This window comes from Peromyscus maniculatus, chromosome 5, assembly GCF_049852395.1.
Source record: "Peromyscus maniculatus bairdii isolate BWxNUB_F1_BW_parent chromosome 5, HU_Pman_BW_mat_3.1, whole genome shotgun sequence".
NCBI lineage: Eukaryota > Metazoa > Chordata > Mammalia > Rodentia > Cricetidae > Peromyscus > Peromyscus maniculatus.
Window position 1 is genome coordinate 69,639,626 of NC_134856.1, and position 17,157 is coordinate 69,656,782.

Genomic DNA, 17,157 nt, shown 5'->3' on the forward strand with positions numbered 1-17,157 from the left:
TTCTAGCCTCTTTTCTTAAATTATCCTATCTACCTTTTACCTCTGGACTTTTAACTTTCTCTATTCTATATACCCTTCTTGACTTCTTACTCCTTAGCTGGCTGTATGGTTGGGTGGCTGGCCCCTGGTGCCCTCTCTGCTTCTTCTCTCCTCCCCCATTCTTCTTTCTCCTCCTCTTTATTCTGTCTGCCTGCCACCCTTGCCTATTTCTCTCTCTATTGACTGTTCAGCTCTTTATTAGACCAATCAGGTGATTAGGCAGGCAAAGTAACACAGCTTTACAGAACAAATGCAGCATAAAAGAATACAGCATATCTGCCTCATTAAATAAATGTTCCACAGCATAGACAAATGTAACACATCTTAAACTAATATTTTACAACAACATTCAATTTTGAAGTGCACAATAATCTGGATAGGAATAATGAGGTGTCCTTTATGAGAACTGAATTTCAATTTAGGTAAAATAAACTGACAACATTTTCACTTTTTTTTTCCAAATCATTTACGTATACCAAGGAAAAAGCATAGAGGTGGGAGAGGGAAGGAGATAATTTTTTTTTTTAAATGTGACTGGAGATAGCATTGAAAGAAAAAGTCTTTGTAAAAATAAAATTCTTTCAGCCTACTTAATAACTGGAACGTGATCATTGAAGCCACAATGAGATGCTATTTTTATGATCACTGGAAAAGTAAAAATGAGGATGTCTCTGTACCAATCCGGGTGGAGATCAGACATTTCTGGTGGAGTTTGTTGATGTGCTCACTTTATAAAATTCTGTTGTTACCTAGTAAAGTTAAACCAGCATTTACTCCAATTTATCAGTTCTTAAAAAGAGGTCTCCAAAGATTTTTGAGGTCAAAGCTTTCTTCATTGTTTATTTTTTTCATTCTGTTAGAGTTTTTTTTTTCTAGAGGCTCCATGAAGTCATCACTTTGACACCTAATGCAATATGACTTGCATATTAATGCATCTTATAGCTGTGCCATTTGAATTCAAATATGGTCATTAGAAAGGTGTAAACCACTCCAAGGATAGCTTGTGGGGGTCCTCTAATTTTTCATTTTTAAGAGTGGACGTTTGCAAATCACTTATTTAGAGCATTGACTTTAGAGCAATAGGCCCGACCAGTCATTATCATGGAGGAAGGAGGTAGAGATCTCAGTCCTTGGACCCTATCCTAGATCTACTTAGTTAAAACTCTGAAGACAGGACCCAGAAGTCTACCTTACAACAAGCCTTCAAAGGGAGATTGTCATCAGTGCTGAAGCTTACGAACAGTTGTTCTAGGGAAATTCAGGAACTATATTTAGCAGTGTTCATTCATAAGGAAGAATATTTCTTAGTTGTGTTAAGAATAGCACCTCAATACAATGTACATATTTAATAACAGTAATTATTAGCAGTTGTTATAAAAATCAGAAAAATACACTTGATGGACAGTTTATATTGTTTTATTACTTAACCTGGATTATTTAGCTAGATAGAATTTTGAATCAAATTCTGAAACTCCTGGCTGTGGAAAGGAAGTTGTTTATGAAGCAGTTATGAATGACCCTACAGCTAACAGCTTTTATCTCAGGCTATCTGTGGTACTAATTTTGTTGGAGAAAGTTTACATATAAAACTATATAGTTGTTCTTCGTTTCCTCAGATGATTGATTCTTGGACACCCCCACCTCCAGTAAATACAAAATTCTTAGATGTTCAAGTTCTTTATCAAAAATGGCATGATGCCTGAAGGCAGCTTACACATATACTCCTTATTATATTTTAAATAATCTCTAGGTTACTTGTCATACCAATATAATGTAAATGGTCTGAATAGTTGCTATTGTGCATTGTTTAGGTAACATTCTGAAATGCACAAGCAGATTACATGTAATATTAGCAAAATAGCATTTGGGATTGTGCTTTTGCCAAAAGTTTAATAATAATGCTCCATGGTCACTTTTGTAGCTCTTCACTCTGGCTGTTTCCCTTGTTTATAAACTTTAGAAGTAGAGCTAATTGAATTTCATTATCCTTTTTCTTTATTTTGTGCTGCGGGCTTTACAAAGTAATAAGAACTCCCACCCCATCCCACCCCACCCCTTTGTTCTGCCACTTCGGGTGTTTATAATGCTTTGTTGGTTGCCTTTAACTAATGCTTTTCAGCAGCCCCTGGCTCAGCTCCTGGTTCCCAGTATGGCACAATGACCAGGCAGATTTCTCGACACAACTCTACCACTTCTTCGACATCTTCTGGTGGATATAGACGAACTCCCTCTGTGACTGCCCCATTCTCTGCTCAGCCTCATGTTAATGGAGGTCCACTTTATTCCCAAAATTCAAGTAAGCTTGTGTTTTGCAGGCATACAGAAATAGTGGAGCTCCTTTTGAAGGAAATTATTTGAAACTGTTATTCTTAACTGTGATAGACAACAATTTAAGCCACACTATTTCATGCTTATTTTTGTTTTTTTGAATGTTAATCTCTGCAAGGTTCACTTGAATATACTTAATCTAGCCAAATTCAATAAATGCTTTAATGCACTATTATTATTACAGTATAATTTGAACTAGAGAACAAAACAGTCTGAAATTTTATGGGCATGATTTTGATGGTTCAGTAATGATACAAAGACACCAACATAGTCAAAGATTTTTTTTAAAAAATAATAAAAAGAAATTGCTGGCTATCACTTCTAAGGTTGTGGGCTTCTTTTGAAATGCTTTCAATTGAAAACATTTACAATGCCTGCTTACTTTCTCTGAATAATTCTAATGGATGGGAAGGATATTTTGATTTCTTCTGTTCCCTTCAAATTGCACATCCCAATACTAATTACAGCCAGTGTTTAAAAACGTTAGAAAATAGACATAGAATTAGAATGAAAAGGTTTGAATATCTGAGGATAGTTACTGAGTTCACTTTCCATGTTAAGATGCTAAATCCAAAAAGGAAACTATTTGAAATAAGCCTGTTGTGCAGTGTTTATTTTTGCCGTGAAGTTAGTGGGTATGGACCAACAGATTTTTCTATGGCAGCTTTTTTTCTCTTTTAGGTGTTTCTAGAACTGAATGTCCTATAAAAAGAACGATGACTACTCTGTATTTCCATGGGAATTTACTTGGTTCTTTTTATTCGTGCTATGTGTATGGTTTTTGTTTTCTTTTTCTTTTAGCAAGGCCTTCCTTTGTAGCCCTAACTGGCCTGGTGCTGCCCACCGTGTACTGGCCTTGAACTTGCAGCCCTCTTGCTGTTGGGCTGAAAAACAAGCACCACCATGCCTGACTTAAGTAGAAGCTGTTGGTCTTTGTTTACCTTTTTGAATTACAGAGTAATTGGGTTACAGCAGATCGAAAAGTACTTTCGCATAAATGTCTGTATTCACGGAGAACCCTAGCTTTATGCAACCTTTTTCCAGACTAGAATTTTCATTCGGGCTACTAAGAAATATTAAACTATTAGCTGATCTTTTACTTCACACTCCCCTTGGTGTCCTGTTGGGTTTGAATGGTAGTTTAGTGTCTAAATAGATCACAAATCAATCATTTATCACTAGGTTTTTGTTGTTGTTTTGCTTTTTTTGAGACAGGCTGTCCTAGAACTTACTATGGATATCAGGCTGACCCTGGATTCAGAGATCTACCTGCCTGTTTCCTGAGGCCTGGGATCAAAGGCATGGGCCTCATAGCAAATTGGTTGTTTATCCCACCAGTTTCATGAATTTCTTTCCATATTCTGCCTTTTTAGATCACATCCTTATGTTCACCCTCCATACACACACTTTTTTAATTTTTTTTTTTTTTTGCAAATAGGGTTTTTATTTCACCAATCCAGGCTTGACTAGTTTCACAAATGTTTGTGGGACTGTTCCTTAGTGAATATCTATATTCTTTTTGAAAGTGGAAAGCAAGCTTGGCTTCAGGTGTTGAGTGTATTTTGTTTATCCACTTGTCCTTCAGTATGAGCTGCTGGTGTAGTTTAACTGGTGTGTTTAGTGTTGTGATGTGCACATTTTTCTTTCATGTAGATGTGCTGGTGATGAGCATCTTCAGAGCACATCTTGTCTTTGTCCTCCCACTACTAACAAGCATGACTAGCCATTAAGGGTTCTTCTAAAAATTATTTGGCTGATGGGAGGCTCTTGGTTGTTTTTGTTGTTTTAAAACCAATACCTTCTAACCCTTTAACAAGTCTTCTCTGTAACAGACTGAAAGAAGACTAATTTCTGTTAGTGAACTGAATGCTATTTTTAGATCTGTTAGACTTTTAGTGCATATATATACTTGAACTTAGAACCTCTTTCATATTTTTATACTTACCAACAAAATTTGTATCTTGCATTAGATGAAAATTATTTTGATATAATGATCTTGGGAACCAATAATGTTGTTTTTCTTGGTTAATCTAGCATCACTTGTTGGTGACCACTACTAAGCCGGATCTGTCCATTTAAACCTGTTGACTGTTAGAGTCATCTTGAGCAGTTCCTGTCTTGTTAGAATGAGACAAAGTAGTAAACATGAGTCTTTGCTTCTAGTTTGTGTCAGTCTTTCGCACATTTGTTAGCCACATGAACATTTGATATGAATTTCCTAGAAAGTATCTCCTGAAAAAGGTTACATGTTTGAAACCAGCCAATGTCGCATTAGAAATTAATATAATGCAAATAATTGTACATTTTGACTGATTAGAGATTAAGTTTCCTTTTTCAGTATCCATAAAAAGACCATCTTTGATAACTTCCCTTGAGAAACTGAATAATCACAAGGTACATGGAACATTCTTGTCCCTTAGTAAGTTTAGGGCTGATTTTTTTACAAATAAAGCTGCCAACTTAAAATATAACAAAAATCATATTTTGTAAGCAAGAGTGTTTCCCAGAAAGGTGTTTAAATTTAGATATATAAGAACCTTCTTTCAAGGAAACTTGTGACTAATGGATTGATTTATCTATGTATTTATACAGGTAATCAAGAGCTGTTACACATTTATTTGGTTCAAATTTGCAGCATTACCTCAAAGGCTAGACAGATCTGTTAGTATATAGAGTTACAGCAAAAACAGAATTCTAGAAGGCTCTTTAGGTATTTAATTGTGACATATTTTAGAAGTATTTAGAATTTGAAAAACATTGTGCTAAAATAAATGTTATAGTAAATTAAAAAGTTCCCCATATAATGTAATGCTAGGTTAAAAGTAAGTGTACTTGTTACTTTATGCTCTTACCCATGTGGCTGAGCACAGCTTGGCCCTAGATTCTGTGGGGAAAGACCTTGAAGGAGACCACAGGGTTTGTTTGTTTGTTTTGGTTTTGTTCGTTTTCATTTGCGACTGTTCTTGGCATACTTATTTGTGTTTGTGGTCCTGGTAACTGACTTCTGCTTTTTGTTTGTTCCTTTTCTTTCTTTATGTTTTATTCCCCATACTGTGTCCTCTGCCAGTTTCTATTGCCCCCCCTCCTCCCCCTATGCCTCAGTTGACTCCACAGATACCTCTCACAGGCTTCGTGGCCAGGGTGCAGGAAAACAGTAAGTCTGCAAACCCAGCTGGCAGAGATTAGAGGCTGTCTCCTCTAGCATGCATGGCTGCTGAGTCACCATTTTCCTCCTTCTTACTGAGAAGCTAATCTTACCTTGAAGAATAGGTACAGATGTGTGTTACTGAAACTGAAGAGCACGGGCTTCAGTTCTTTCCTCTTGTGTGCATGACTACTGACCCATATCAATTTCAGAACTTCAGTTTTCTTAAGTATTTAGGCGATCTAAGACATGAGATCTGTTATTTGCATATTTTCAAGCAAAGATTATTGAAACACAAGAATGCAAATTCCTAATAGTCATTGGGAGAATTAGAAAACATTTTGCAGTTGGGTATGGTGGTGCATGCCTGTAATCCTAAACCCTTAGGAGGCTGAGGTGGGAGATCTTCATGTGTTGGAGGACACTGTGGGCTAGTATATAGTAAGACTCTGTCTTTAAAAAAATAAAGAAGCCAAAACAACAACAAAAATGTGTACTCTTAACAGATTTGTCAAGATATAATTACACTGTACTTTTATCAGGAAATTGGAACAGCCCCTAGCCCCCTCCTTTATAGCACACTATTTGAGAAACTGCCAGTGAGGTGGTTCAGTGGTTAAAGACCCTAGTCATCAAGCATGGTGATCTGAATTCAATCCTCCGAACCCACATGGTGGAAGGAGAGAACTTACTCCTGTAAGTTGTTCTCTGATATCCACATATACACAACACAAAACAAAAAGTGTGAAAAATTAGGGAATGTAGATTCTGATCTATATGAAACTTCATTATTAAGAATGAATCCTGGGGGCTGGAGATGCTTAGTGGTCAAGAGCACTTGTTGCTCTCACAGAGGACCCTGGTTCAGTTCCCAGCACTGACGTGGTGACTCACAACAGTCTAACTCTAGTTCTAGAGGATTCAATGCTGTGGACTCTGTGCTTATGTTATACACATACATCAATGCAGGCAAAACACTCATATACATAAAATTATTAAAAATCCCGAATCTCCAAGAATACGTGAATCACATGCATTTTGTGTGTCTGAGGGATTGACAAGGAAGTTGGAGTCTGCCTAATGCCCTGGCCAGTGAGTGAGTGAATCACATGCCATAGATAAGCAGACCTCCCTCTTAAAGTATGATCTAGTGAAGACTAGGTTCAATAACTTACATTAAATATTTTTAATATGTATATTAATCTTAATCTAGGTATTGATGATTACTAATTGCTGATTACCTTTGAGGTTACAGAAGATTCTGCATGTCCAAAATGAATATTATGTGGCAAATGAGAAGTACAATTGCCAAATTATTCAATATCCAATATCGAAATTAAGATAGTATTTAGTTCTAATTTACTTCATTTGGAATCTCCCTAGGAATAAATTTCAGAATTGTTTGAGTAGTGAGCAACCTACTTGAGCAGCCCATGTATCAGGAAAATATATTTATTGCAAATTCTGTCAGCTTTTGCTGACTCTTACATTGCTTCTCTCATTCCCTCTCTTCCAGTCTTTTTTCAGTGTTACATGCTAGGCTCTGGTAAGGATAAAAACAGTTTAAGACAAAGTCTCCTCCTTCATGAGATATATAAGGAGCTTATTGGAAATGTTACTGGATTTGGAATTTTGAAATTTCTGAGTGCAAGCCTTCTTAATAAGTTCAGTTTGAAAATCCTGTGTTCAGATATTTAAAATTAAATGGATCTTGGGTGCTTAACAATAAGTGACAAGGGAGACTTATTAGTCACTGCTGCTCTTTTCCCCATTTCTGATGCCCTTGGCAATTGTACCCAGTTGTCCATGCTAGGTCAGCTGCTCTCTGAGACTGAATAACATTCTCAGTTCCTGGGTTTTGGAGTGGCTCACCTGTGTCATTCAGGCTGGCCTTGCAGTAGAGTCCCTTCTGCCTCAGCTCCTGAGTAATGGGATGGCAGGTATGCTCATCATGCCCAGCGATATTACTGTTTCTTGATGCTAAAACAGTTTAGCAACTAAAGCTATCAGAGGTTGAAAATGCCAGTTCATCTTTTTGCACTGCTCCATTATGAAGAACTGCTAGGAAATAATTTTAGTAGCCATTGAACTTTTTGGGTCTAGAGATCATTGACTAACTGGTAACTGGAAAGAACAGAAATTAGTATTCATGTGCATTATTGCCAAAGAGACACCTCAACACAACTATTTGTGTTCTTTTTAACAAACACATGATGTTGGGTTATTCTCACACCACTGATATTCCAAGTTTATTTCCCTTGTGTATCTGCACTGTAAATATTTTATGAAGTGCAAATATTTTATGTTCTTTCAAAACACCTCTGGGGCTCAGAGGAAGTGACAGGAAAGGCATGCAGCTTTCAACCTAATCTGGTTGAAGATGGGAGCCCTGATGACGTACGCCTTTTATTATTAACGCCAGAAGGCCTTTTGGACCAAATATGAGTAGTGTTAGGTCAAATATTAGGGCAGGAAGTTGGATTGACCAGACTTTTTTCATAAAAGTAAAGATAAGCCAGTGTATACTTAATGACAGTTGAGTGGAAATCTTAAACTAGTACATTGTAAAAATGAAGGGTGGCAACAATGTAGGAAATCCAGCAAACATGCATTGCATACAGTAAGCCAAATGAAGGGTATGGACTGTGGTTATTTGGTGGCAGGATGGGTTCATACCCCTTCTATTATCCAGCAAACATGCATTGTATACAGTAAGCCACATGAAGGGTATGTACTGTGGTTATTTGGTGGCAGGATGGGTTCACACCCCTTCTCTTCCTCCACACCAGAAAGCTCTGTGGAGGAGGTAGGTGTAGGCAGAAGTAAAGTGGATCAGTGCATGTGGTAGACAACCCAACTGTAGACTTGTTAGATGCTGTGAGTGAGCATCACCACATAGAGCTTATTTTTATTATCTTTTTCATCTCAAGGATAAAAGTGGAAATCATAGAATTGAAGTAGTAATGAAGTGGGACTGTCCTTTGCATGCTTTACGACTGGGTCTCTTGGTTATATTATCAACATATCCTGTCAGGAAGAATAACCTTTAAAATCTACATCAGTTATATAAGAATGTTTCCCTTCCTTCCTTTCTTCTCTCTCTCTTTTTTTCTTTAGGGAAAAAAAAATCCCAAGAGCCTTTGTGTGTAGCTATGGATGGCATAGAATTAGCTGTATAGACCAGGCTGGCCTTGAACTCACAGAGATCCACTAGCTTCTACTTCCCAAGTGCTGGGATTAAAGACATGCACCATCTTGCCTGATATTTTCCCCCTCCCTTAAACTTTTAAAAGGAATTTGTGGAGTAGAAGTTTGAGCGTTAGTTGTATTAGCTTTGACTTTCTAATCCTAGAAGCATTGGTGGCCAGTAAGTACAGTTCTAGTCCCACACACCCATGCCGCTGGTAACGCCTTACTTTTTACATTATGCGTGTACACACACACACACACACACATACACACACACACACACACACACACACACACACACACACACACGATAGCCATCTAGAATCTGAAGTGTGATTCATTTTTATTGTTTGTTTATTTTTGTTTCTTTTAAAATTACTACATCTTCAACATTTTGTGTTTAAATTTTAATTGTGTGTAAGTTAGAGTATTGGATCTTTAGGATCTGGTCTCATCTCATGATTGTTTTATCAGCCATGATGAAAAATCTTAGTTTCTTTTCTACATTAAATTTTGATTATGAATATAACCAAGTCTTAAAAATATTTAGTGCATTTTTCTAGTTGGGAATTATTTTTTGTTATTTTTCTTAAATTTAAAGAATAATAGAAAACAAACAAACAAAACCTTACACAAAGATGTAATACTACAAACTTGCCTTTTCTCTCTATTAAAAAATAAAAAATATGTCCACTTGAGATGTAGTTTCTAGGGCACTAAAGCTATTAAAAGCCAAAATCGAGGACATGAATATATGTAGTAAAAAACGATCACACCTCTAATTTAAGATACTTAATGGTGTTCCAAATGACAGGGTTCCTTAGGCCACCAGGCCTGGTGGAGCGTTTGTTTTGACCTGAGTCTTAAGATAAGGAAACTTCTTTACTCCTGTTATTTTTATGAAAGTAGATACTATATCCTAACCTCTTGCATTCATTAATTTTTAGTATTTATTGTGCTTATTTTAGCTCATTTTATTATTGCAGAATCATGCTTAAAAGCTGTAAAAACTTTTAACACACCCAGCTTTTATTTCTAATCACTGCATGTTTTATATTAGTGCATGCTGTATGAGTTAGAATTCTGTTAAGTCCTGTTAATTTAAAGCTTTCATTTAGATTAATTACTTGTCTGAATCCTTTTAGTTGCTGATAGCCCAACTCCACCACCACCTCCTCCACCGGATGACATTCCCATGTTTGACGACTCTCCACCTCCACCGCCTCCTCCCCCGGTGGACTATGAAGATGAGGAAGCAGCCGTCGTTCAGTATAGTGACCCATATGCAGATGGGGATCCTGCATGGGCTCCCAAGAACTATATTGAGAAAGGTGAGGTAATGCTATCATGGACTGATTGGAAGGCAGTAACCCAATTACAGAGTTTTATTACTGTTAAAAAAGATCTTATCCACACCGGGTGGTGGTGGCGCACACCTTCAGTCCCAGCACTCAGAAGGCAGAGGCAGGTGGATTTCTGTGAGTGTGAGGCCGTCCTGGGCTACAGAGCAAGTTCCAGGACAGGCTCCAAAGCTACACAGAGAAACCCTGTCTCGGAAAAAAAAAAAGGAAAAAAAAAAATTGATCTCATCCAGTGTTCCTTATCTGTCTTACCAGTCAGGATGGTAACCCTTACTGCATATCCTTTGTGTTCTGGCAGTCTGCAAAGGAGGCTTTGTTTTTTTATGTTTCAAATTAAAATTGTTAGATGTAACCCTTTAAAAAACACAAAGAACAAAACCATAACTTCTTTACTGAATCTTTGGGAATTTCACATCATCCACACCCGTTTTGCTTACCTCCTAGTCCCTCCATATTTTCCCCTCTTCCCCTGAGGCATCCCTCCAAATGAAAATTAAAAAGAAAAAACAACCACAAGCAAACAAACACAAAAACAAAATGAAAAGAAAAAACAAAACAACAAAAATAACCTCTGCTCCTCCGTCTTTCTCTCCTCTCCGACACCTCTTCATTTGGCCTGGTGGCATCGGGAACCATGGTGTGTCACACAGCACTCCCTTTTGTCCAGTCAGCTTTACGTGCAAATGTTCATTGCAGTGAGTCACTGGTCTGGTTCAAGGCCTTTGGTACACCATCGTCACTGGATCCCCACTGGAACTCAGGAACTCCTCTGGAATATCCCTAGGCTGCCCTGAGTCATGGAGACCCTGGGGTTATTGCTCCACGGGACCAGTTCCTTCGTGAGCTCCAGCAGGTTCTAGATGTTAAGGTAGATGTTAGGGTGGGCTAACCCCAGGTTCAGCTATGGGCCTGGGTGGTAGTTGATCTGGTCAGTTCAGGCCACTGGGGCCGCTAGATATACCTTTTCAAACTTTGTGTGCTTCTGGCTTCAGATTGACTTGCTTGTCTGTGTTTTGTAGATCATTTAAGGCACAAAACTGAGCTAAACGATTTACTGAGGCCATAAGTAATTAGTGATAATTTTAAGCATTCCCTCTGTCCCCACTTCTTCCCTTGTCCCTCCTCTCTCCTTTCCTCTCCTTTCTTTTTTATTCAAGGCTAGGTGTAGTTTAGATTTTGCTGGCTATATTGACTCAACTGTTTTGTAGCTCAAAGTCAGGAGTTACTATATATGTGAGTAGATGTAGCTGTGTTCAGTAAAACCTTATTTACAAAAATTGGCAGTGAGAGGCTAGAGAGATGGCTCAGAAGCATTTCTTGCTCTTGCAGAAGACCCAGGTTCAGTTCCCAGTACCCATATGGTGCCTCACACTCATCTATAACTCCAGTTCTAGGAGATCTGATGCCTTCTGACTCCTGACACCAGGCACACGTGGTACACATTCAGACATGCAGACAAAACACTCATACACAGAAAATAAGATTTAAAATAAGTAAATCTTAAAAAAATGAATGGTGATGGGTTAGATTTGCCAATTGGCTATTATTTGTTGACTTCTAATGTAAATCAAATTAATATTTAGCAGGATTAAGCTAAATCCTTTTAGGTGATTTAGTTCTGGTTTTCTGAGATAAGATCCAACTATTTAGCTTAGACTGGTCTCACACTTTCAACAACTCTATGTCATGATGGTATACACCTGAAATCACAGCACCCAGGAAGCAGAGGCAGGAGGATCATTGTAAATTTGACAGTAGCCTCATCTACATAGTGATTATCTCAGCCTTCTGCCATGGGTAAAGTAAATATTTAGTGCGATTATTGTCACAGTTAGAAATTAGGTTGCTGTGGTAGAACAACGTGACCTGGGGAAGAAAGGGTTTGGCAGGAACCTCAAGCCCTGGAGGATGCTGTTAACTGGCTTGCTTCTCTTAGCTTGCTCAGCCTGCTTTCTTACTGCAGCCAGGACCACCTGCCCAGGGGTGGTACCACCCATCATGAGCTCTGGTCACCCACATCAATCACCAGTCAAGAAAATGCACCACAGACTTACAGGCCAAGTCTTAGGGATGCATTTTCTCAATTAAGATTCTCTCTTTCCAGATACGTTCCTAGCTTGTGTAAATTAACATGGAATAGCAAGTATATTTAAAGTAATAGCCACTTTTGTAATGACAAGATACTGAAACCTGTTTAATTTGGATCAACAGTTTATGGCATGACTATTCCAAAAGCTTTCTTCTTACTCAGATTTAACCTAATGTATGCTGATGTGATCCTATTCTCTGTATTAAACTAATAGGTTTAAATTCCAGAGAACTGGGGATTTAGCTCAGTGGTAGAGCACTTGTCTAGTAAGCGCAAGGCCCTGGGTTCGATCCTCAGCTCCAAAAAAAAAAAAAAAAAAAAAGAGAAATCAAGGTAGGCTAGAGAGATGGCTCAGGGGTTAAGAGCACTGACTGCTCTTCCAGAGGTCCTGAGTTCAATTCCCAGCAACCACATGGTGGCTCACAACCATCTGTAACGAGATCTGGTGCCCTCTTCTGGCCGGCAGACAGAACACTGTATACAAAATAAATAAATAAATTTAAAAAAAAAAAAAAAAAAATTCCAGAGAGCTTTATAGTACAGAAGGGAGAGTTTGACCCTATATCTTGATTAGATCCTGGAGAATAGTCAATATCAAATTATCATTGGTGGTTAAGTATCGATAAGAGAAATTATATGAGGGAGTATGTACATTGAGACAAGACTGTTAAAGAGGAACCCTTGAAAACTGTGGTTCAGTACCTCTCTGAGCCATTTGCATAAGAAGATCTAAGAAGATGAAGGGTTTTGTTCTGCTCGAAGACTTGAGCACTTTGGGCTTTTGTCGTCAGTTTCAAGGCAGTCTATAGCACTGACTCTCACCTCCTGTGACTCTAGATACGATGAATATTACCAAAGTTAAATTAGTTACAGAGCTTTTCTTCATTGATAATTGTTAATCCCTTGCAATCACTTGATCCTTTTAGTTTGTTATTTAGCCAGAGATATTTTTGATAGTTGTGTATTTTTAAGCTATGATATGCTATTGCGATTATAATCACTATACTGTGATTTTGCTGTAGAGCTAAAATGGAAGGAAATACGCTTGTTGGATCCGCTTACTACGGTGTTTTGTAAGGACAAAAGACTGCCTATTTAACTTGATAAATGATGGCAATCGATCAGTACTTAATCTTTCCCTATTTCACTAATTTAGAGTTAGGAAAGGAGACAGGCTATCTTTCTTAGGGTAAAAATATGAGCATCATAAATGCTCAAAAAAATTCCTTATTTAAAAAAAACTGCTAAGAATAAATGAAGTAAAATGTAAAAATCACATAAATTACCATTCACATATAGTAGAAAATTGCATGTAATTTTAGAATTATGTTATAAAAATGGGTTTAAGGAAATATTTAAACTCACAGAACAGTAGTATAGAAAGTGGCACATGAAAGTTGCTTTCCCTTTCTACAACTGGAAAGGAAGAGTATTTTGAACTTTGTGTCACACTTTCTGGGTTTTCCCTTACTTTGCCATCTTTAATAAAAAACAAACTTTTAAAGTGAGTAGACTTTTGTTTTTTCTTTTCTTCTCTCTTTTGTTTTCCCTCCTCTCCCTGCCCCCCCCTTTTTTTTTTTAAATTAAACCTGAGTATATCCCCATCAATTAGCATGAAATTTTGAATAAGTAGATTTATAAATGTGTGGTATGGTCAAAATAGTCATAGAACTGTTGACAGTGTGAGACCAGTCTAAGCTTAGTAGTGAGATCTTATCTCAGAAAACCAGAACTAAAACAACCTAAACTTTAAAATTATTACTTCATTTATTTTATGGGGGAGGGACACATGCCATAGTCTGTGTATGAAGATCAGAGGACAACTAACAGTCCTCTTGTGCCATGTAGCACTCTAGGGATCAAATTCAGGTCATCTTGCTGGCCCTTAGATGTTGCTTAGATTTAGAACCCAGTACCTTCTTCAGTGTGATCATACTGTCAGTGTGGTCAGTGTGATCAGTGTGGTTAGGGACTTAGGGACTTGCTTGGCCACTTACTTAAACTGGTAGGAAAGTGAAGTCCAGCCAGGTGGTGGTGGTACACACCTTTGGTTCCAGCACTTGGGAGGCAGAGGCAGGCAGATGTCTGTGACTTCCAGGACAGCCAAGGCTACACAGAGAAACCCTGTCTTGAAAAACAAAAATAAAGTCCTCATAAAAATACTTGGTTTTCCTATACTATATAGATTTGTCATTACATTTTTTTTTTTTTTTTTGGCTTTTCGAGACAGTGTTTCTCTGTGTAGCTTTGCGCCTCTCCTGGAACTCACTTGGTAGCCCAGGCTGGCCTCGAACTCACAGAGATCTGCCTGGCTCTGCCTCCCAAGTGCTGGGATTAAAGGCGTGTGCCACCAGTGCTCGGCTGTCATTACATTTTAAAATTCAAGTAAATGTTGGAGATAGTACTCTCATGTCATACTTTGTTTTTTTCCCCCACAGTTGTTGCAATATATGATTATACAAAAGACAAGGATGACGAGCTGTCCTTTAAAGAGGGTGCAATCATCTATGTCATCAAGAAGAATGATGATGGCTGGTTTGAAGGAGTTTGCAATCGAGTGACTGGACTTTTCCCTGGGAACTATGTTGAATCAATCATGCACTATACCGATTAGTTTTTTTCCTTTGTTTTCTTTTCACGTAGGTTATTACTCCGTCATACTGTGGGACTATATGGTTAACAGAATTGTTTTAATGTTTAAAATGTGCCCATATTTTCAGGACATAATGTTTTATTGGTATATTTGGATGTCTACCTGTAAGCATACATTTTGGAGGCAGTTTACACATTGCTGAACAGCAATTTATACCAGAGACTGCCTGTAATTGATTATGCATATGTACTCACACCTTGATAACTTTATGACCAGCCTAAATATTCTGGGGATGTGGGTTATTATGTTTAACAAATCATGGTTCAGAATGCATCATTTCATGTTTCAGTGCAGCATGGTCACTAACATTATGTCAGACTAATAGGAAAAACAGAAAACTTAAATGCTGGTGCTGGTCATACTTTTGGTTTAAATTCTCATTTTTAAAGAATACTGTGTTAAAGCATGCAAATTTTATGTATTGAAAGATACTTAACAATTCAAGATGCTTCCAATTTGTGTAACATTTATCTGGAGTACTCATACTTGAGTCTCTAAGTTCTTCATGTGATATGAAAGATTATCTGTAATGTTGTAATTTGTATCTAAGTTTTTTAATGAGTGAAATTTGCATTATAAATTTTTCCATTCATAAATACATAAGTGAACCAAAGGATTTTGTCCTCTCCTTCACTGGTTTGCTTTAAACATGTGTGCTTGTGCATATGCATGCACACACAATCCCAACACAAAAGATTTATTGCAGAATTATGGTTCTATTTTCTCAGTGTAGTAGCTTGGAAATATGTTAGCTTTATCTTAATGTGTCTGAACAACAGTGTGACAGAATTTTGCAGATTTTGTGTCAAAGTAAGCACATCATCCCGTAAGTAAAAATCCGAAGGGATGCCACACCAGTCCTGTGGTTTTAATGAAAATTAATTTACACTGGCTCAATGAAAGGAAAATCTTTTACGTATTGTAAAAGTGAATGCAATTAATTTGTCCATAGGTACATTTAATCCATTACCTGGCACTAATAGCAACATAAAATTTTACAATTGGGAAAGAAAGTAGGCCATGTATTAATCTGTAAACAGGTAATAAGCAGGTTTGTATTGTAACTGAAATGCAACACATGCACTTTGTGTGTCTCCTTGATTTAAGGGAGGGTTAGAGGGATTCTTCTGTTGTATATAATTCTGTACTGCTTAGGATATTAAAGTAGGTCACACAGTGGGTTTCTATGTATTGAGGATTACAGACTTACGACAGCATAGTAAATGGTGAGAGCAGTGCAAAACATTCTGAAAATTCAAGACCATCGATCCTACCAAATCAACAACTGTTTCATATATATTTTACCTTTGTTATTTTGAAGTATTATGTCATTAGTGATCAGATAGCTATATTATGCCTTTTCTTTTTGAAGCAGAATGTTTTCTTAATTTGTAAATAACCTGTTGTCTAAATTTTATCTACAGTCTTTTATAATAAACTATGCTCCTATATGAAAAAATTTGGATATTGTTAAAATATAACTAATATGGATTGAACTTTAAGTACAGACTTCAAAATTCTCTGACCTTTAATCCTATGATGAAACAAAGACAGACCACTTGAATTTTAACGTTGATTATTTATTTCTGTAATGGCTTTCCATGTGGGCATTAACAGTGTAAACAGTACCACACATAACCATCAGGATACCTCGATTAGAATTTATAGGACTATAATGACACTGGTTTAATTACATTTAAAAAGTTTTCTGAAAATCTTTGCCAATAAAAAAAAAATTGCCCATCAATAAGGTTGAAATTATTTCCTAAAGTGATTTTTGGTTATCTGCACATGAAGCAAACAATGTTTCACAAAATTCATGAGGCACAGTCTGGTAAAATAGCTGCCGGGAAGACCAGAAAAAGCTGTCATTTATCTCTTGTGAGCACACTTTCTGAGAGCTGGATGAGGGCGTCCCTTTCTGTGGATGGCCTCAGTTTCCTGATCTCTCTCACTGCTTCTCGGCAGTACTGCTGGGCGAGGTAGGTGGTTTGCTGCACACCATCACTCTGCAGGAGACAACAGAACAGACAGATCACCGAGGAGCTCCAGGCTGCTGCCACAATAGATTAAACCAGTTTGAGATTAGATGAGCTGTACAGTGAATAATCATACTATGTCCTGAAGCTGGCTTTCCAGAAAATGGCTGTTGCTTCTATTTTCTTTCCATCCTTTTGGATATGGAAACACACTTAAGTTGTTAGCACACAGAAGTCAACTCTGTCAAGCAGCTAGCCATTTTCTGTTACTTATACCTGAAGCATTAGAAGTTTTAAAAAGTTCTACCTATATAAAAGACCTTCCTATTTTAAAATGAAAACCCAAAGGGCTTGTGATGAAAATGCCTTTCATA

At 37.4% G+C, this 17,157-nt stretch overlaps 2 protein-coding genes across 14 annotated transcripts in view; one reads left to right on the top strand and one right to left on the bottom strand.

Moving 5' to 3' along the window:
• Abi1 (abl interactor 1) overlaps nucleotides 1-16,554 on the top strand; it is a 91,879-nt gene extending 75,325 nt beyond the window's left edge. For 2 of the 12 annotated variants that reach the window (XM_042277996.2, XM_042277994.2), the window contains 4 exons: nucleotides 2,159-2,335; nucleotides 5,435-5,521; nucleotides 9,847-10,032; nucleotides 14,590-16,554. In XM_042277996.2, coding sequence (XP_042133930.1) covers nucleotides 2,159-2,335; nucleotides 5,435-5,521; nucleotides 9,847-10,032; nucleotides 14,590-14,765 — 626 coding nt within the window. In that variant the 3' untranslated portion in view covers nucleotides 14,766-16,554. The remainder of the gene's footprint in view (nucleotides 1-2,158; nucleotides 2,336-5,434; nucleotides 5,522-9,846; nucleotides 10,033-14,589) is intronic. The other 10 variants (XM_042277995.2, XM_042277997.2, XM_042278000.2 and 7 more) reach the window with 5 other exon arrangements.
• Pdss1 (decaprenyl diphosphate synthase subunit 1) overlaps nucleotides 16,364-17,157 on the bottom strand; it is a 42,157-nt gene continuing 41,363 nt past the window's right edge. For both annotated transcript variants that reach the window (XM_076572553.1, XM_042278005.2), the window contains one exon: nucleotides 16,364-16,813. In XM_076572553.1, coding sequence (XP_076428668.1) covers nucleotides 16,673-16,813 — 141 coding nt within the window. In that variant the 3' untranslated portion in view covers nucleotides 16,364-16,672. The remainder of the gene's footprint in view (nucleotides 16,814-17,157) is intronic.